The sequence below is a fragment of the Convolutriloba macropyga genome, chromosome 12, assembly GCF_964194025.1.
Source record: "Convolutriloba macropyga chromosome 12, txConMacr16.3, whole genome shotgun sequence".
NCBI lineage: Eukaryota > Metazoa > Xenacoelomorpha > Acoela > Convolutidae > Convolutriloba > Convolutriloba macropyga.
Genome location: NC_134479.1, coordinates 12,687,068 through 12,707,937, shown reverse-complemented (window position 1 = coordinate 12,707,937; position 20,870 = coordinate 12,687,068). Strand labels below are relative to the sequence as shown.

Genomic DNA, 20,870 nt, shown 5'->3' with positions numbered 1-20,870 from the left:
TCATTGACAAGAGAGAAGCCGCTACATCTTCGCTATTTCAAATTTTGCGTGTGGCAGATTTCATACCAACTCTTATTATGATTTTCAAGATTAAAGCAGATTCTGTCTCATTTCTCAAGTCTTGCAAGTTCTTGTAACATAACTATCCGGTACGATAAAGCTGACTAGTTGATTTGTTACTTAGTCGTACTAACATTTGCTTATTCAGTACGCGCTTGTACGATTCCTACAAGTTAACTATTAGTGATTGTATGGGGATGCCCAAATAGTGACGAAATATCTGAAGCGATTTATTAGTCCAAGGACTGACCTCACAAAATTATTAATTATGAAGCGCTAACGGCATTATGTGCACGTGTACCATATTTTGAGTATTATGTCTGAGTTCAAGCTATGCTGCTTGAACTCAGACAAAAGTGGTAACATAGTAGTACTTAATAAATCATTGCTCTTCATGGTTCTGCTGGACAATGTTTTGTCACCAACACGTCACGCAATGATTTATAACCCAATATAAACTAAAGTTTTAGTTTTTTCGTTTCAAAAAACCCATTAGCTTAAATGGATACACTCAATGTGTTCCTAATCAATTTGATCTGATAGAAAAATATGTGCACACAAGTAATACGTTGATCGAAAGAAGCCATTTTTGCCTAGATGTTTGTTTCCGCTACCAATAAACATGCTTATAATAAGCAGCCTGTTCTATAGATTTTATCAATTTTACATTATTTTTTGAACCAATGCGCAATGTATTTACAAACATTTTAAAATGTGTGCTCAATTTCCAGGAAACTGTTCAGAACTATCGCTTCAAAGGCAAATAGAAAGGAAGTGCAAAAATTAAAAGTAAGTCCAAATATTCTAATTGCTGCAAATTTTTGAAAATATATTCGAAGAAACGGCAGCTTGGAACTGCTTTCCTGAGAACTGAAAGATAAAACTAACCAAAGTCTAGACGAAGAAAAATCAAACAATGAGCTTAATTTTTTTTAAAAAACTGACACTGGTTCGGTAATTTAGATATTGAGTAGAATGATATAAAAATCGTGCACTTTTTTTAAATAGTGTAAAAATTTGACTACAGTTTTCATATACACAGTAAATAAAGTTAGGGTATTTTTACCTAAACGGAGTTAAGGTAAACCGTTGTTAAGGCAAAGTTGAGGTAAAGTATAACTTAACTTTACCTTAACTTCAATTAAGGCAAAATTACCTGATATTACTCCAACTTTTTTGTAACTCTCTGCTGTAAAATTACCAAAAAGTTGTTAGGTCTGCTTAACAAAAATAGACACGCCTCCAAGAGGATAAATTGCATTTGACGCTTTTGTTCAACCCATTCACCAATAACATGTTAATATCTTAGCGCTCTGGCTTCTTTTTGTCATTATGGCCAGGGGTTCAGGACGGTCTGGCACACAGTGTAGTGCAACTGATGTTCATCGCACGCATAGTCATCAATGCCAAGATACTCCGGCTGCTGACCCGGACGACTCTGGGCTGTGCACCGCTCATCTCGGATGTCCACTGTGTTCCCTGGTTGCGTATCATCTCGCCAGAGCTTTTCTGGCATTACAGTGCCTGTGTCAAGTTGGAAAAAGAGCGCCCTGTTTTTTCTGTCTGCCATGCTAGCTGCACTCAGGCTTCCATTTTCCAGGGGTGCAAAGCCTTTTCGCATAAAGTTGGTCCAGAAGCCAGCATCAGTATCATTTGGAAGTCCCACACTTATGGCCCAATTTAGAACAATTTCAAGTTCAGCCTATCAAAAAAATTTATACAAGTTTGCATGTTTTTCTTCTCATTGGTAATGGGTATTTTTGCGGCTCTCTAATAACCAGATTCCATAATAAAACGTTACACAAACTGGTTCGCAAATTTCAAGTTTTAAAAGCTGGGTTTTTATAAATTCAGTCAAGCAATTGAATCATCCCTACAAAAGAATTCCAACTTGAGGCAGTTGACCAAAATTTTTACAATCTTTTGTAAAACTTCAGATTGAGAATCGTGCAAACCAAATTGCCTAAAGATCTCAGTCTTTTAAAAACAACTCTGTATAAAGGGACTGTATTTTAAAATTTTTTAAACCATTCTCTTGATTCGTTATTTAGCTATGTTCTTTTGTGTTTTCTACATTCTAACTTCATCATAGATAGCAAATATACAACTGCACTGTCTATTCCTGTACAGCTTCTTTCATAAACATAAACGAATATTCTAAAAAAAATTTTCAAATATATGTAGCATTTTCAAACATATGTAGCTCTTTTCTCACACATTTTTCAGACGTTTTAACCAACGAGGTACATTGAAGGCTTCGAGGGCGTTCAATTTGGAAACAAATTAGGGTAAATGAACAATTAGGGGAATTGTTCAATATTCAGCGGTATAAGAACCCATCGTCTGAATCGTAAGAGTCCCAAAGGTCTTTTGGTTTAAAATTAGTTCCAGTATGAATCTTCCAAGAATTGTGAAGGATGCAAAAATTCATTTGTATTGAACACACTTGAATCAAACGACAAAACTTGGTGTTGTGTCTACCTCAAAGTTGGCTCAAATCTAGCTTGGGTTGCGTAGGTATGAGTTAGGTCAAATTTTGGCTTTTAAATGCTTATGGGGGATTAAAGACAGGTTGTACAAATCTCGTCACAATTGTCTACGGCGTTTCCTGTTCGCGAAACAGCTCGCAATTTTTTTTTGGCATTATGATGCCTGTTTCAAGTTAATGAATATGCGTTGGGCCATGAAAGCTGCTAACAGGCTGCCATATTTCTGAGGGGTGCGTTGCTTTTTTGCACAAAATTGGACCAGAAGCCATCATCAGTATCATTCTGGAGTCCCAGGCTAATGGCCCAATTGATAAAAATTGAAAAATCAGCTTATCAAAAGAATTGATACAACTTTGCATCTTTTTTCTCTTTAATAATGGTTATGTTTACGAACTTTTCAGCTCAGAATTCCAATTGTTCATTTTGATCTGTCAATCAGAGCTGTTGTAAAAATCTATTCAACAATCTCTCAATTTTAATAATTTTTTTCTTTCTTTTTCATTTTCGTGAGAACGCTCCTAATCTGCCTGATAAAGTTCATAAATCAACAATTTATGAGCCAAATTCATGGGATCATTTTTGTGAGTCATTATTATAGGACAGAATCAGTTTGTTTTCGTGACAGTTTGTTTTCTGCTTGGTTCCTTTGTTATAAAATTGGTTTTGCTCGTTTCAATTGCAATGTGCCAACAGACAGTAAAGTTCTTGACCTGCACCGGAAAGGCACAGGACCCTAAGATCTGGGGTTATATTGATGCCGATGATTTCATACTGATCATGCTCGATTTCTTATTACGACCCTAGTATGAAACCAAAGAAATCATATATAATCCTTGTCTGAAATCAAAGTTTTCATAAATCACCCTAGCATGAAATCCAAGAAATCATATATGACCTAGTATGATTTTAAAGTGCCAAAGGAGTTGCCAATTATGGTTTCATTTGTCTCTCCTGAAACTCACCAATTCTTTTTCTGTATGATCCCTGTATGAGTACTAAGAAATCCTAAGAATCATTGATGACCTAGTATGATTACAAAGAAAAAAATCATCTAAGACATTCTGAATCATTGATTATTTTTTTTCATTATCAGTATGTTAGAACATAACGAATGGAGCCTTTTGGGAGTAGTTTTAGTTTTTGTATGATTTTTGTATGACTACCAAGAAATCATACAAATCATATATGACCTATTTCGAAATCCAAGAAATTTGTATGATGGGTGACCCGGGCATTTACCACACGGGTCAACTGAAAAAATAATAACAATTCTTGAAAGAACCAACGAGAGCCTTGAAAACCAACATTGGATAGATTTTTCAGATTGAACAAGATACCGAACAAGGTAAATGTCGATTTAGGTTTCTATGGCACCCAAGTACCGAAAAACATGCTCCAAAATACAAAAGTGAGGTACATGTATTATTATCAACAGGTTGTTCAATCTATGCAAATTTCAACAGGTAGGGTCCAGGCTGAGATCCCAGCCCGAAAATTGATATGTCCAGACCGAAATGAACGCAAAAGGATGTGTCGTGCGTTTACAATAACGCTGTCTGGAAACACGAATGAACGCACGATAGTCTGTACATGGGCAACTTTGAACAGCCGATAGTCTGGACATGGGTAACTTTGAACGCACGATAGTCTGGACATAAGCAATTTTGAACGAAATTCTGGACATAGTGACTCTGGAGCGCACATTTTTTTTTGAATGGAAACAAGAATGACAAAACTGATGAGCCCATGTTTGACTAACTCCCTTACTAGAGTGCTCACTCAAGTGAAAGCTTTCTGCCAAGAAAAACTCAACTCACTTGAATCCAAAAGTTACAAAACGTCGAACCCTGGAAAAGTCGCTTTTTGCTTTGCTTTAGAAAAAATCATGCCTAGAATTATATACCACTGCTGAATTTGCAAAACAAAAATCATGAACAAAAATACTGGGTGGCTGGCAACTCCTAAAGCTTTCGTCGGGCATTAATTTTAAAATTAAAAAGCAACAACTGCTTGGGCACTTCATTTCAACTATCAACCTAAGATATCTGTACTTGAAATGAAAACAATTGATCTGGAAAAATCTGTTTATAGGGCCGGAAATAAATGCACGAAGGTCCGGACATACGTGATTTTGAAAGCACGATAGTCTGGACATGAACGAACATATTTTCAAAATTTGAGCGCACGAATTTTAGATTTGAACGCACCCAAGTCTGGTCATGTGTGATTTTGAACGCACGAAAGTCTGGACCTACGTACACTCCATCTGGTGCGTTCTGAAAATAGAAATGTTTTGTCTGGGACGGTCTGAACATATGAATTTTTGGTATGGGACCTCAACCTGGGGTTGATAGCGACGAACTACTCAATGGCAGCATAAACATTACAAAAAATCTACGTTGACGGTTTCATTAAACAATCCATACAGCAAATTTTGTCACATTTTTAATTACCCGGGTCGAGGTTTGGCGGTGAATTTTCGTAAGAAATGCGGTGAAATGCGGTGAAAAAAAAATTTTCATCGCGTTTTTCTTACATCTTTTCGCAGTGAATGCGGTGAATCGCGGTGAATTATTTATTTTCACTGCGTTCTCACTATTCTTACAAGAAAGAATCGTCCCCACACGGTTTCGAACCTCTGACCTCCTTCCACTCGTTACTCCACTGCGCCAATTGTCACTTACTTCTTTAAAATTTCTTGTGAGTTTAAATCAGATTGAGTAAACTTTGGAAATCATATGCGGTGAAATTTTGTAAGAAATGCGGTGAACTTTGCGGTGATTTTTTGTAAGAAATGCCGTGAATTGTGGTGAAATTTTTTCACCGCATTCACCGCTTTCACCGCATTTCTTACATTATTTTGCCACGAAAGTCGATGCGGTGAATTTTGCGATGAATTTCTGTAAGAAATGCGGTGAAATGCGATGAAATGTTTATTTTCACCGCATTCATCGCAATCACCGCATTTCTTACAAAAGTTCACCACATTCACCGCATTTCTGACAAAAATTTACCCAAAAACCTCGACCAAAGTACAGTTGACGTGGATAAGCAACAACGACACAATGAAACAGCAACCCAAGAAATACCGGAGCACTTGAAGTTGATCAGCAAACAAAAGAAACTAGAATTTGAACGAAAAAAGAAGGGGTATTTAGTGTTAGGCCGCTCTTGAGGGCTATTCCGAAAGAGATAAATAACCTTTTTGCGTCTCAAACACAAAAATAAATACTCTAGAAATACCTCTCTGTTGGACGGTTTTAGACCCAATTAAGTACACAGAACACATATTACTCATTAAACAAAATTGAGCTTACAAAACTCTGAAATTCTATGAATGCTAAAAAAGGACCACAATATTACTCCCAACTCTTTACAGTCACGGAGACCGTAACCCAAACGGACCACCATTATTCAGTTCAGATCTTTCATATTTACCAATATAAGAAAACAATTTTTTTACATTATGACAATAATTAATCTTTTCGTTTCAGTTCTTTGTACAAATACTGATCCAAAACCCACTTAATTAGCCACTAACACTAACAAGCGGACTTATTGGTTACTCAAAACAGGATATCTCACTCGTAGACTACCTAACCACAAAATACCGTGTCAGCAAAATCACCGAGTTTATGGACACGATCTTATTTATTTATTTATTCTCAATTATTTAACGCAAAACACATCAAAAAGCTGAAAGAATAGTATTGCTTGTATTTGAGTAAACAAAAATCGCAAGACCTTGCAATTGAACAGAAATTATTCCATATAGCACATATCATGTCTTCATTTACGGTACAAGAAAAAAATCTTGAAAACGTTCATATTTGCACACACCAAACATGACCAAGCACATTTCGAACAGCTCATTGAGCTTTTGATACGGTACAAAATTAGTTATTCGACCTCATAATTTGCTGTTGGAATTTAAAAAAAGAAAAAACCTATAAATTAAAGTAACTGCAGTTTTCAAAAAACATCGTGCTATACGCATACCACTAAAATTAAAAGAGCCAATATAACACCTCCTACACATACCTCATTCTCTCAGTTTGCTAAAATTGCTCCAGTAATTACTGATTCCTTAAGCACATGAAACACATTCAATAATCCGATGATAATTCTTCAGAAAGAACAGTCATTAAAAAAACATTTAGACGCTAGTCAACTAATTACATATATTGACAAAACAAAATGCAGTAAGAAAACAGAAACAATATAAATTAACCTAACACGTATTGAGGGAACAGTTTTTTTAAAAGCCGACATGAATAGCACTTATAACCAAAAACCATTCGATAAAATGTCTGAACGTTTCAAATAAGTGGTATCGCAGGACAGCAGCACTGCACTGAACGCCGTTTTAACGGCATCTGAATCAGCCCGGCCACAATTTTGAGCATTGTTTTGAAATACTAATGCTTAAAAATTGATATGCCAGATAACATGCCAGAGACTTTGAACATTTTTGACATCGTGTTTTAAAAATTTTGACAGAAACAATACAAATTTCTGCTTTTAAGGAACTTAGAGCAAACGAAAAAAAACCTAGCTGCGCTCAGGAAGAGAGTTATGACTTAAAACTAATTAATTTCACTGAATTATTTACTTCAGGTCTTTCATCTATAGCAATGTATAAAAATAGAGTTTTGTAAAAAATGGCAATAACAAATTTTTACCTTTCAGTTTTTTTACAACTACTAATCCAAAATTTGATTAGTAAACAACAAAAACAGGTTGACAAACTGGTTACCAAAACAGGATATCTGGAAAAGCGACCTCAAGGAAGAAGTAAGCCCACCACTTAAAGCAACAGCAGTTTTCAAAAACATTCTGCTACACGCATACCACTTAAATAATAAGAGCCAATATAACACCTCCTACATATTCCTCATTCTCTCAGTTTGCTACAATTGCTGCAGTAATTACTGATTCTCTGACCACATGAAACACCTTCAATAATCCGATGATAATTTTTCAGAAAGAAGAGTCATTAGAAAACGTTAAGACGCTCGTCCACTAATTACATTTATTGACAAAATAAAATGCAGTAGGAAAATAAAAACAAAAAAAAATTAATCCAACACGTATTGGGGAACACTTTTTTAATAGCCGACATGAATGACACTTATAACCAAACGCCACTCGATAAAATTTCTCAACGTTTCAAAAAAGGGTATCGCAGGACAGCAGCACTGCACTGAACGCCGTTTTAACGGCATCTCAATCGGCCCGGCCACATTTTTGATCATTGTTTTTGAAATACTAGTGCTTAAAAATTAGATATACCAGAAAACATACCAGAGACTTTAAACATTTTTGACATTCAGTTTTAAAAATTTAGACAGAAACAGTACAAACTTCTGCTTTTAAGGACCTTAGAGCAAACGAAAAAAAACCTAACTGGGCTCAGGAAGAGAGTTATGACTTAAAACTAATTAATTTCACTGAATTATTTACTTCAGGTCTTTCATCTATAGCAATGTATAAAAATAGAGTTTTGTAAAAAATGGCAATAACAAATTTTTACCTTTCAGTTTTTTTACAACTACTAATCCAAAATTTGATTAGTAAACAACAAAAACAGGTTGACAAACTGTTACCAAAACAGGATATCTGGAAAAGCGACCTCAAGGAAGAAGTAAGCCCACCACTTAAAGCAACAGCAGTTTTCAAAAACATTGTGCTACACGCATACCACTTAAATAATAAGAGCCAATATAACACCTCCTACATATTCCTCATTCTCTCAGTTTGCTACAATTGCTGCAGTAATTACTGATTCTCTGACCACATGAAACACCTTCAATAATCCGATGATAATTTTTCAGAAAGAAGAGTCATTAGAAAACGTTAAGACGCTCGTCCACTAATTACATTTATTGACAAAATAAAATGCAGTAGGAAAATAAAAACAAAAAAAAATTAATCCAACACGTATTGGGGAACACTTTTTTAATAGCCGACATGAATGACACTTATAACCAAACGCCACTCGATAAAATTTCTCAACGTTTCAAAAAAGGGTATCGCAGGACAGCAGCACTGCACTGAACGCCGTTTTAACGGCATCTCAATCGGCCCGGCCACATTTTTGATCATTGTTTTTGAAATACTAGTGCTTAAAAATTTGATATACCAGAAAACATACCAGAGACTTTAAACATTTTTGACATTCAGTTTTAAAAATTTAGACAGAAACAGTACAAACTTCTGCTTTTAAGGACCTTAGAGCAAACGAAAAAAAACCTAACTGGGCTCAGGAAGAGAGTTATGACTTAAAACTAATTAATTTCACTGAATTATTTACCTCAGGTCTTTCATATATAGCAAAGTAGAAAAATAGAGTTTTGTAAATAATGGCAATAAATAATTTTTACCTTTCAGTTTTTTTACAACTACTAATCCAAAATTTGATTAGCAAATAACAGAAACAGGTTGACAAACTGGTTACCAAAACAGGATATCTGGTAAAGCGACCTCAAGAAAGAAGTAAGCCCACCACTTAAAGCAACAGCAGTTTTCAAAAACATCGTGCTAAACGCATACCACTTAAATAATAAGAGCCAATATAACACCTCCTACACATTCCTCATTCTCTCAGTTTGCTACAATTGCTTCAGTAATTACTAATTCTCTGACCACATGAAACACTTTCAATGAATCCGGTGATAATTCTTCAGGAAGAAGAGTCATTAAAAAAAACTTTTATACGCTCGTCCAATAACTACATTTTTTGACAAAACAAAAGGCAGTAGGAAAACAGAAACAACACAAATTAATCTAACCTGTAGTGGGGGAACACTTTGCCTAAATAGCCGACTTGAATAGCACTTATAACCTATTACCACTCGATAAAACCTCACAACGTTTCAAAAAAGTTGTATCACAGGACAGCAGTACTGCACTGAATGCCGCTTTAACAGCATCTCAATCGAGCCGGCCACAATTGTTAGCATTGTTTTTGAAAAACTAATCCTTAACAATTGATATACCAGATAAAATACCAGAGACTTTAAGAATTTCTGACATCCTGTTTTAAAAATTTTGACAGAAACAGTGCAATATTCCACTTTTCTGGACCTTAGAGCAAACGCAAAAGTATAACCTCGCTCGGCTGAGGAACAGAGTTAGCAATATATTCATTTATAGCAAAATATGAAAATAGAAATTTTTAAACATACTCAAAACGTTTCGAAAAAGTTGTATCGCAGGGCAGCAGTACTGCACTGAACGCCGTTTTAGCGGCATCTCAATCGGCCCGGCCACAATTATGAGCATTGTTTTTGAAATACTAATGGTTAAAAAGTTATATACCAGATAAGATACCAGAGACTTTAAACATTTCTGACATCCTTTTTCAAAAATTTTGACAAAAACAGGACAAATTTCGGCTTATAAGGACCTTAGAGCAAACGCAAAAGTAAAACCTATCCGGGCTCAGGAACAGTGTTATGACATAAACTTAGTTTAATTCAATGAATTATTCACTTCAGGTCTTTCATACATATCAATGTATTAAAAAAGAATTTTGTAAATAATGGCAATAATCAATTTTTCTCTTTCAGTTTTTTTTACAACTACTATTCCAAAAAAACTCGATAGCCACTAACGCTAAAAACTTGAAAATCTGGTTACCAAAACAGGATATCTCACTCATAGACTATCAAACCACAGAATACCGCGTCAACAGAATCAGAGAACTAACGGACGCTTTATTTTCAAATTAGTTGAAGCACAGTACATCAAAAACGCTGAAAAACTGTTTTGTTTAAAATTGAGTCAATAAAAATCACAAGACCTTGCAATGGAATAGAAATTATCTCATATAGCATATAACATGTCGTCGATTGCCGTACAACAAATATTCTTGAAATTGTTCAACTTTCAACACACCAAATTTGAACAAGCACATTTTGAAGAACCAGCTCAATTTTTAAAACTGGACAAAACTAGTAATGCGATCTCAGAGAAGAAGTAAACCCACTACTTAAAGCAACTGCAGTTTTCAAAAACATTGTGCTACACGCATACCACTAAAATTATAAGCGCGATAACAATACCAACTAGACAGTCCTCATTCTCTCAGTTTGCTAAAATTGCTCCAGTAATTACTGATTCCCTAACCACATGAAACACAATCAATAAGCCGGCGATAATTCTTCAGAAAGAAGATTCAGTAAAAAAAACTTTTAGACGCTCGTCCACTAAAAACATTGATTGACAAAACGGAGTGCAGTAGGCCAACAGAAACACTAAAAATTATTCTAACACTTTTTGGGGGACCAGTTTTTTCAATAGCCGATATGAATAGCCTTTATAGCCAAATGCAACTCGAAAAAATTTCACAATTTTTAAATAAGTGGTATCGCAGGACAGAAGCACTGCACTGAACGCAGTTTTAACGGCACTTCAATCGGCCCGGCCACAGGGATGAGCATTGTGTTTGAAATAATAATGCTTAAAAAATTTGATAATCGCATATTTTGAAGACGTCTTTTCGCGGGACAAAACATCAGACACAGTGTTAATCAAAGAAAAATTATCAACAAGAAATGTACACAATGTTAGCCCTCAAAAAAGATCACCAAATACGCAGAAACTGAAATCTCAAAGCCGTCTAAATGTTTCTTTCTTTATTTTCGGATGCAGTAAAATTTTTTCGCCAACAAATAAAAAATAATTAGTTTTAATCATTAGTTTCAAAGAATGATGATTTCCTCAAACTTCAACCACCAAAAAAGAAAAAGGAAAAAAATATTACTTTGGTTTTATCAGCATTATGTCTAAGCATATGTATTTCATAGAGTTTTTTGTAAGAACATTCAACCTACAACTTAGAGATTCAGTTGGTTTCAAATGAATAGCAGAATTAAAAAAGAAGTTTGATGAAGTCAAATGAATTAAACCAGGAAACACTAGGTCTTGCTATTGCAATTCCATTTGAATCCCTTCAACATATTTTATGACGCTTCAATTTATGGTGTAAGTCCAGCCCATTACAAACAAAATCATTATGGAACCAAATTGAAGTAATTTAGCGAATTCTCCTTCGTATTCCACAGCCGAACTTCGAAGTATACTGAGAGATTGCTCAGCTGTCAGTTATGCAATTTCAGAAAATGAATTCCTATTGCAGGGGTCAAGGCAGCCCTTTTTTCGTACATAGACCATAAACCAATCCTTTTCCTATTTACGTAGAAAAACAAACCACGTTACAGAGCTTATGAAAATCAAACTACATTTCAGATTATTGAACCTTCCAAACGTACATAATGTTTGGACAGGGAGCTAAAATCTATGGTTCCCGAATTACTCAGTCGTAATGTAACCTCTACATCACATGATAAACGTCGTCTCAAAACGGTTAGAATACCAGTTAACATACCAGAGACAATAAAAAATTTCTGACATCCTGTTTTAAAAATTTCTACAGGTACAGTAACAATTTCTGCTTTTAAGGACCTTAGAGCAAACGCAAAAGTAAAATCTAGCTGGGCTCAGTTATGACGTAAACCTAATTCTGACGAAAATCTGAGTCTGATAACGAGTTTGAATCAAAATGTTTTTTAGTTTGATTTCAGAACTTTTTCAGAGACTTATTCAGGGTTTGCTTAAAAATTGATATACCAGATAAAATACCAGAGACTTTTGACATTTTTGACATCCTGTTCTAAAAATTTCGACAGACACAGTACAAATTTCTGCTTTTAAGGACCTTAGAGCAAACGCAAAAGTATAACCTGGCTGGGCTCGGGAACAAAGTTATGACATAAATTTAATTCACTTCACTGAATTTTTCACTTCAGATCTTTCGTTTATAGCAATGTATGAAAATAGAATTTTGTAAATAATGGCAATGAATAATTTTTTTCCCTTTCAGTTCTCTTTACAACTACAAATTCAAAACTCGATTAGGCACTAACAATAACAAGTTGACAAACTGGTTACCAAAACAGGTTATCTAGTAATGCGAACTCAAAGAAAAAGTAAACTCACCAATCGAAGCAACAGCAGTTTTCAAAAAACATTGTGCTACATGCATACCACTAAAAATATAAGAGCCAATTTAACACCTCCCACACATACCTCATTCTCTCAGTTTGCTAAAATTGCTCCAGTAATTTCTGATTTCCTAACCACATGAAACACATTCAATAACCCGGTGATAATTCTTCATAAAGAAGAGTCCTTAAAAAACTTTTAGACGCTCGTCCACTAAATATATATATTGACAAAACAAAATGCAGTAGGAAAACAGAAACAATACAATCTAATCTAACACGTATTGGGGGATCATTTTTTAATTAGCCGACATTAATAGCACTTTTAACCTTTTGCAAATTGATACAATTTCAAAACGTTTCGAAAAAGTTGTATCGCAGGGCAGCAGTACTGCACTGAACGCCGTTTTAACGGCATCTCGATCGTCCCGGCCACATTTATGAGCATTGTTTTGAAATACTAACGGTTAAGAAGTGATATACCAGATAAGATACCAGAGACTTTAAACATTTCTGACATCCGGGTTCAAAAATTTTGACATAAACAGGACAAATTTCTGCTTATAAAGACCTTAGAGCAGACGCAAAATTAAAACCTATCAAGGCTCAGGAACAGTGTTATGACATAAACTTAATTCGTTTCAATGAATTATTCACTTCAGGTCTTTCATACATATCAATGTATTAAAAAGAATTTTGTAAATAATGACAGTAATTAATTTTTCTCTTTCAGTTCTTTTTACAACTCCTATTACAAAACAACTCGATAGCCACTATCACTAAAAACTTGAAAATCTGGTTACCAAAACAGGATATCTCACTCATAGACTATCAAACCACAGAATACCGCGTCAACAGAATCACAGAATTAACGGACGCTTTATTTTCAAACTAATTGAAGCACAGTACATCAAAATCGCTGAAAAACTGTTTTGTTTAAAATTGAGTCAATAAAAATCACAAGACCTTGCAATGGAACAGGAATTATCTCATATAGCACATAACATGTCTTCGATTGTCGTACAACAAATATTCTTGAAATTGTTCAACTTTCAACACACCAAATTTGAACAAGCACATTTGAAGAACCAGCTCGACTTTTAAAACTGGACAAAACTAGTAATGCGACCTCAGAGAAGAAGTAAACCCACTACTTAAAGCAACTGCAGTTTTCAAAAACATCGTGCTACACACATACCACTAAAATTATAAGCGCAATTACAATACCACCTGGACAGTCCTCATTCTCTCAGTTTGCTAAAATTGCTCCAGTAATTACTGATTCCCTAACCACATGAAACACATTCAATAATCCGGCGATAATTCTTCACAAAGAAGATTCAGTAAAAAAACTTTTAAACGCTCGTCAACTGAAAACATTGATTGACAAAACGGAGTGCAGTAGGCCAACAGAAACACTACAAATTATTCTAACACTTATTGGGGGATCAGTTTTTTCAATAGCCGAGATGAATAGCACTTATAGCCAAATGCAAGTCGATAAAATTTCACAATTTTAAAAAAAGTGGTATCGCAGGACAGCAGCACTGCACTGAACGCAGTTTTAACGGCACTTCAATCGGCCCGGCCACAGTTATGAGCATTGTTTTTGAAATACTAATGCTTAAAAAAAATTGATAATCGCATATCTTGAAGACGTCTTTTCGCAGGACAAAACATCAGACACAGTGTTAATCAAAGAAAAATTGTCAACAAGAAATGTACACAATGTTAGCCCTCAAAAAAGATCACCAAATACGCAGAAACTGAAATCTCAAAGCCGTCTAAATGTTTCTTTCTTTCTTTTCGCATGCAGTAAAATTTCTTCACCAACAAATAAAAATAATTAGTTTTATTCATTAGTTTCAAAGAATGATGATTTCCTCAAACTTCAACCACCAAAAAACAAAAAGGAAAAAAATATTACTTTGGTTTTATCAACGTTATGTCCAAGCATATGTATTTCATAGAGTTTTTTGTAAGAACATTCAACCTACAACTTGGAGATTCAGTTGGTTTCAAATGAATAGCAGAACTAAAAAAGAAGTTTGATGAAGTCAAATGAATTAAACCACGGAACACTAGGTCTTGCTATTGCAATTCCATTTGAATCCCTTCAGCACATTTTATGACGCTGCAATTTATAGTATAAGTCCAGCCCATTACAAACAAAATCATTATGGAACCAAAATTGAAGTAATTTAGCGAATTCTCTTTCGTATTCCACAGCTGAACTTCGAAGTATACTGAGAGATTGCTCAGCCGTCAGTTATGCAATTTCAGAATATGAATTCCTATTGCAGGGGTCAAGGCAGCCCTTTTTTCGTACATAGACCATAAACCAATTCTTTTCCTATTTACGTAGAAAAACAAACCACGTTACAGAGCTTATGAAATTCAAACTACATTTCAGTTTACTGAGCTTTCCAATTTTACATAATGTTTGGACAGGGAGCTAAAATCTATGATTCCCGAATTACTCAGTCGTGCTGTAACCTCTACTACACATGATAAACGTCGTCTCAAAACGGTTAGAATACCAGTTAACATACCAGAGACAATAAAAAATTTTTGACATCCTGTTTTAAAAATTTCTACAGGTACAGTAACAATTTCTGCTTTTAAGGACCTTAGAGCAAACGCAAAAGTAAAACCTAGCTGGGCTCAGTTATGACGTAAACCTAATTCTGACCAAAATCTGAGTCTGATAACGAGTTTGAATCAAAATGTTTTTTAGTTTGATTTCAGAACTTTTTCAGAGACTTATTCAGGGTTTGAATGAGACCTTGAATCAGAGAATATCGGAGCAATATGTGACATGAGAGAATATGAATAGCTGATTTACTCAAAAAATGCGCGTGCTAAAAAATTGTACAAGAACGCCCTTGCGTACATCTTTTCTTTTCCTTCATGTTGTTAAATGAAGAATGTTGTTTCTTCACAAGTTAAATGTTGTTTTTTAACGATACTGTTGTAAAAAACTTCAAATGAGATTGAAATTCAATAAACTTGCACCGAAAATATCACATCATTGCGTTGGAAAATCCTGCTTAAAATGAATCGCAAACTTGGACAGTGTTCAAACAAAACAAAAAAAAACAAAAATATTTGTTTAGAAACAAATATTTTCCTTGGTTTCATTAAACTTGGACAGTGTTCAAACAAAAAAACAAAAACAAAAATATTTGTTAGAAACAAATATTTTTCTTGGTTTCATACCAAACATACTGGCAAATTGCAACGCTGGAAAAACAAAATAAATAACAATTTTTACTTTTTTTAAAAGCCCAGCATCAAAGTTTTCTTGTCTTCTGATAGCAAAACACTGAAATTTGTCCCCAATACGGATAACACCATCGAATCCGAGAAATTTGAAGCTTTCTTATGCTTGAAACCAAATGTTCGAAAATTTTTTTTCATCAATTTTGGGTCGTTTTGGTTTGGATCTTTGGAACAGGGCGCAAATCATATCACATTGCCACTCGATAAATCTTTACAACCTTTGTTTCCGCAGTACAGCACTATTGCTTTGAACGCCGTTTTTACAACATATCAATCGGCCTAGCCGCTCTCTCTTTATTTATGAGCAGTTTTTTTTCAAACACTAATTTCTTTAAATCGGATATTCACAAATCCTGATGACGATTTTATACAGGAGATAACAACAGACACAGTTTTATCCTAAAAAAGAAATGTCCACACGAAATATACTTAATGTTAACCCTCCAAGAATATCATCAAATACTCAGAAACCAAAATCTCAAAGCTGCCAAGATAAGTCTTTTTCTTTAGGATTCATTTAAATTTCTTAGCCACCAAATAAACCGAATAAAAAATAATCAGATTTATCCATTAGAAGCAAAGAATGTTGGTTTGTCCACCACAAAAAATGAAATACAAACTGTGTTGGTTTTCTCAACTTTATCTCCAAGTATATCTACGAACTACAGATTGTTGTAAAAATACTTTACCTACAAATTAGAGAGAGATTCAGTTGGTTCCGAATGGGTAGCTCTAATCTAGAGCCCAGCTAGGTTGCACCATTTTTTTTTCTCTCAACAGAAAATTGGGCCTTAAAAACAGAAAGTTATACAATAGCAGCAGAAACTGAAGAAATTTTTAAAATAGGTTGTCACAAAACGTTTTGAGTATCTGGTATTGTCTCTGGTTTTCCTAATGTTCTGATAAGATGCTCATCGTATGTAGTAGAAGTGACAGCACGGCTGAGTAAATCGAGTGATAGGCTTTTGCCTTCTGATTCAAACAATATGTGAGTTTGGAGGTTTCATTAAGCTGAGGTTTCATTACGCATCTCTGTGTAAAAGGAAGAAAAGTGGCTGATGATCTGATTAAAAATAAAATGATGCCTTGAACCCTGTATTAGGAATTCATATTCTGAAACTGCATAAATGATTGCTGAGCAATCTCTCAGTATAGTTGAGAGTCGAAGTTCGGCTGTGGAGAACAAATGAGAATTCACTGAATTTATTTCCATTTTCCCGAACTAATTCTGTTTGCCATGGGCTGCACTTATACCATCCATAAATTGAAGCATCACGAACAGTGTAGAAGAGGTTCATATGGAATTGCGATTGCAAGACGTAGTGTTCCACCGGTTAATTCTTTTTTGACTCCAGCAAAGTTCTCTTGTATTTATGCTACGACGTTCACCTAATTTAAAGAAAAAACTGAGTCTGATTGAGAGTTTGAATCAGAATGCTTCATAGATTGATTTAGGGTTGAAATCCGAATTTTTCAGAGCCTTATCCAGAATCTGAAACAGAGCTTGAAGCAGGGAATATCAGAGCAAAATGTGTCATGAAGACTCTGAATCGCTGATATACTCTGAAAGTTGAGTATGGGAAGAAATGCGTACATATTTTCTTGTGATCTTATCGAATCGGAGAAAATGTATTTTAATGATATTGATGTAAAACATTTCACATCAAAATTTCAACCCATTTGTTACCTTTTCAACTTGAAAGTTCATATTTTTTCAACTAGTTTTCTCAACGAGCTGAAAAAGAAAATTCAACAAATTTGCACCAAAACATCACCTCAGTGCGTTGGACCAGGGCGTGATGATACCTTCTGCGCTTACTGAGAAAAGAAAAAAATGCAAGCGAAACAACCAGGCACTAGTTAGTTATCAAACGCAGGAACCTTGGCCTTGCTAATTGCCCACGGTGAAAAGTAGTATGTGTATATGACTACCCCCCCCCCCCCCCCCGACAAGGAAAAAAAGAGTGATAAAAATGTATTGACATTTTTCTTCAAATTCTCCTTGTCTGTGGGGGGGGGGGGGGGGGTAGTCATATACACTTTAGTCTTACATCCACTCTTTTCTCCTTGTCTGGCAGTAGTCATATACCACACATTACTGCTGGGCTTAGGGTGTTAATGGGAATTGGGGTAATTAACTAACTTTAGTGCCGACGTGCACAGGACGAGAACCAGCGCCATTTGCAGTTTGACATTTCTCAGCAGCGTCGTCAAAACTGACTGGTCCGCTTGAAACATCGAGGAGGTTGAAACAAGGAGATCCACTCGTCACACTTAAGTACGTCGCATCTGCTTCACAGAGCGCTCTAACCTGGCTTATGATTGGTGAAGTCAAGATTGACACTAAACCCAGAGCCAACCCAAATCCGACTTTCGGCCTGACATCTGTAGCTCTTGACATGTTTCTTCAAATTAACTTTTGTTGCCCTGTCAATAGAGAACATCCTAGAAATCACCCTGTAATCGCCATTTCATATTCTGCTAGGCGTGAAAATTGTATCAACCAGAATCAGCAAAGTTTCAAGTATCAGTACTATATAATCCCTACGTAAAGAAAGGGGGTTATCCTTCGATACTTAACCATGGGATAATAGGCAGTGGTAGTTAAGTGGGAATAGGATAGACGGCATGAAATCGTTCAGCCTTTGTTTATTCCGCCGCACTTGCTTACTTACCTCTTCCTTCTGTCTCGTCGCTTGCCTTTGAATTTTACACTACATGGAAAAAGTAGTCTTATTACCCAAATAGAGGGAAACAGAGGGGGGTGGATTGTAACACTTAAACGTGGCATTAAGTGGTGTTGGTCAGTTGTTAAAAAAGTTGATCATTATTGAGAGAATTTGTGCAGCGATCAAATGGCAACTATAGCGACGGTCGATTAGAAAAGTATGCTTGAAATTTACAAGCATTTGACAAAGGAATTTTCACAATTTTGTCAATAATTTTTGCAAACTTTCTAGAAACTTGTCTCTACCTCGCTCCCTATGTTGATCTGGATATTGCGTTGAAGTTGCGACCGTAGGGAGGTTTGATTGGGCTTGATAATTCTATGTAAGACAAATATTTCAAAAAAATTGAAAGTAGTGAGATTAGATGCCATAGTTCAGGTTACAGGTTTTTGTTTCAGGTTACAGTGAGAAGTGACCTGATTATTCCTATAATTTACCCTGTCGAGTCACAATTAAGTATCTTGGTCATGTGATCGGTTTTGCTTTTTGCCTTCACGTAAAAACTTACAAAAAACTCGTTCGTTGCCACCAGTTGCTATTGATTTCAAACGTAAATAGATCCAGTATATTAGATCCAAAACAGGTTGCTGAACAGCAAAGCTGAACGATTAGTGATTGGGACGTTTTGAGTATCAAGTTTTGCAACTGCAATCTACTATTAATATAGATCAAAAATTTAACTGGAAAAACATAATTGAATGTATTCGGACAGATTTGGAACCGCTCAATTGAACTAAGGGTGGTGTGAAGTTTTCCTTGTTATTGACAGGAGAGTATATATATATATATATATATATATATATATATATATATATATATATTCCCCAATTTCCCTAATTTTCTATATATTTTTGAAAAAAAATGTTGCAAAAAGAAGAGTGTTATTGGAAACTTTTATTGATATGATCATTCTAATTTCATAAAAACTTGGATCAATGAAATATTAGCCTTAATGTTTCAGATAATGACCTTCTCGATTTTTTGACTGTAATTTGTTTTGCAGGTACCATATATGGTTAGTATTCTTTTGCTTGAATTGTTGGATGGAAAAGAGATTTTTTATTCGGGAGCTAAATATCGGTCATTTTAACACAAAAATGACACGAGAAGATTAAAAATTTTTCTCAAAAGTTTGCAACACCTGGAGCTCGCTCTCAGGAAATACCCGAGCAGATGCATTAGATAACCAATCTTTTTTCCTCAAATATTATTAATTCCGTCCTTAGTTTCAGAAATCACGAGAGTGCATAATAAGACGATATGTTGTTGCATACTTCAAAAAAAACGGTCTATTTTTTTGAAAAGTAGGCAGTAGAAGCAAGACGTCGCTCTTTTTTTAACTTTTCAGGTACAAATTTTGATGAAGTGTATGAACATATTCTTTATGTCAAGTATATTGGCTGAGATACATTTAAAAAAATTATATGAAAAGTATGCTGTTTTTACTTACTTTTGTAATTTGAGGGCGCTCGTAGTGACAACTTGATATGGTGGAAAATGAGGACTGAAATGATCAAGTTTTGATGAAAATAGCTGGTTGCTTAGTTAGTATCCCGTAGCGTAAACATATCAATAAAATGGTGCCATAATTTTGTCTTTATTCGCTGTAAATGTCAGCAGGAAAAAGACAATATCTCAACATTCGTTCCTAAGATAAATTTGATTGACACTGATCCAACCCGAGCGAAAATTGCCTTTAAAAAGAGTAATAAATAAATCGAAAAACATTTCTTAAGATAAATAATTTTTCAATATTACTGTAAATCACACGAGCTCTGTAATGTTGACAATAATGGGGATAGCTCTTGATCAAGACTAACATAGTCACTTACCCGAAAAATCAAGGCAGAAAAAAGAAAGGACGACGATTAATTAATTCTTGTTTTCTTTTACTGCATTTGCACTTTTCTGTTTCGGTTTATTGAGATTCCATTAAATGTGTTAGTCCATATCGGAAGTATAGTGCTGTGATGATTCCTTCACTTTGTTGTCGGGCCTAAGTTGCACACCATTTTTCTCTGCTTCCCGAAAAAAACAACTGAGCTCAGGCGGCACAAATGCCAATCGCTCACAGTTTTTTCAACATGGTGATACAAATGGCACCCTTTCACATTTGTAGTGTAAAAAATATCTGATTCATAGGCCCTATTTTTACGGTTTCTGCCAATTGAAATCATAGTTTTACCAATTATATACCCTTGAGACGTTCCATTGGTGTGTTAACGAAATAAATGTATTTGTAATGAATCTTGTTCAAAATACTGTCGAGGTTGACCAATTTAGGGCCTAGCTACAGTTGAAGC

The 20,870-nt window shown here is 35.0% G+C and overlaps 1 protein-coding gene across 2 annotated transcripts; it reads right to left on the bottom strand.

Moving 5' to 3' along the window:
* Nucleotides 1-1,295: 1,295 nt before the first annotated feature.
* Nucleotides 1,296-20,121, bottom strand: LOC142350735 (uncharacterized). 2 transcript variants are annotated; one of them, XM_075402685.1, is made up of 3 exons: nucleotides 20,018-20,121; nucleotides 17,982-18,265; nucleotides 1,296-1,762 (listed from the first exon to the last, which is right to left on the bottom strand). In XM_075402685.1, the coding sequence occupies exons 2-3, from the start codon at nucleotides 18,237-18,239 to the stop codon at nucleotides 1,391-1,393; spliced, it is 630 nt and encodes a 209-aa protein (XP_075258800.1). In that variant the 5' UTR covers nucleotides 18,240-18,265; nucleotides 20,018-20,121; the 3' UTR covers nucleotides 1,296-1,390. The 2 variants fall into 2 exon arrangements, with proteins under 2 accessions (XP_075258800.1, XP_075258801.1); XM_075402686.1 differs by having other exon boundaries at nucleotides 17,982-18,283; nucleotides 20,018-20,108.
* Nucleotides 20,122-20,870: the final 749 nt, after the last annotated feature.

Bases quoted from the DNA above. Each gene is read 5' to 3' on its own strand.
- LOC142350735 (XM_075402685.1), bottom strand. From the start codon at position 18,239: ATGTCAAGAGCTACAGATGTCAGGCCGAAAGTCGGATTTGGGTTGGCT. The intron at 1,763-17,981 runs GTTAGTTAATTA...TTTTTTTGATAG, and splicing joins CTGTGCACGTCGGCACTAAA to GCTGAACTTGAAATTGTTCT.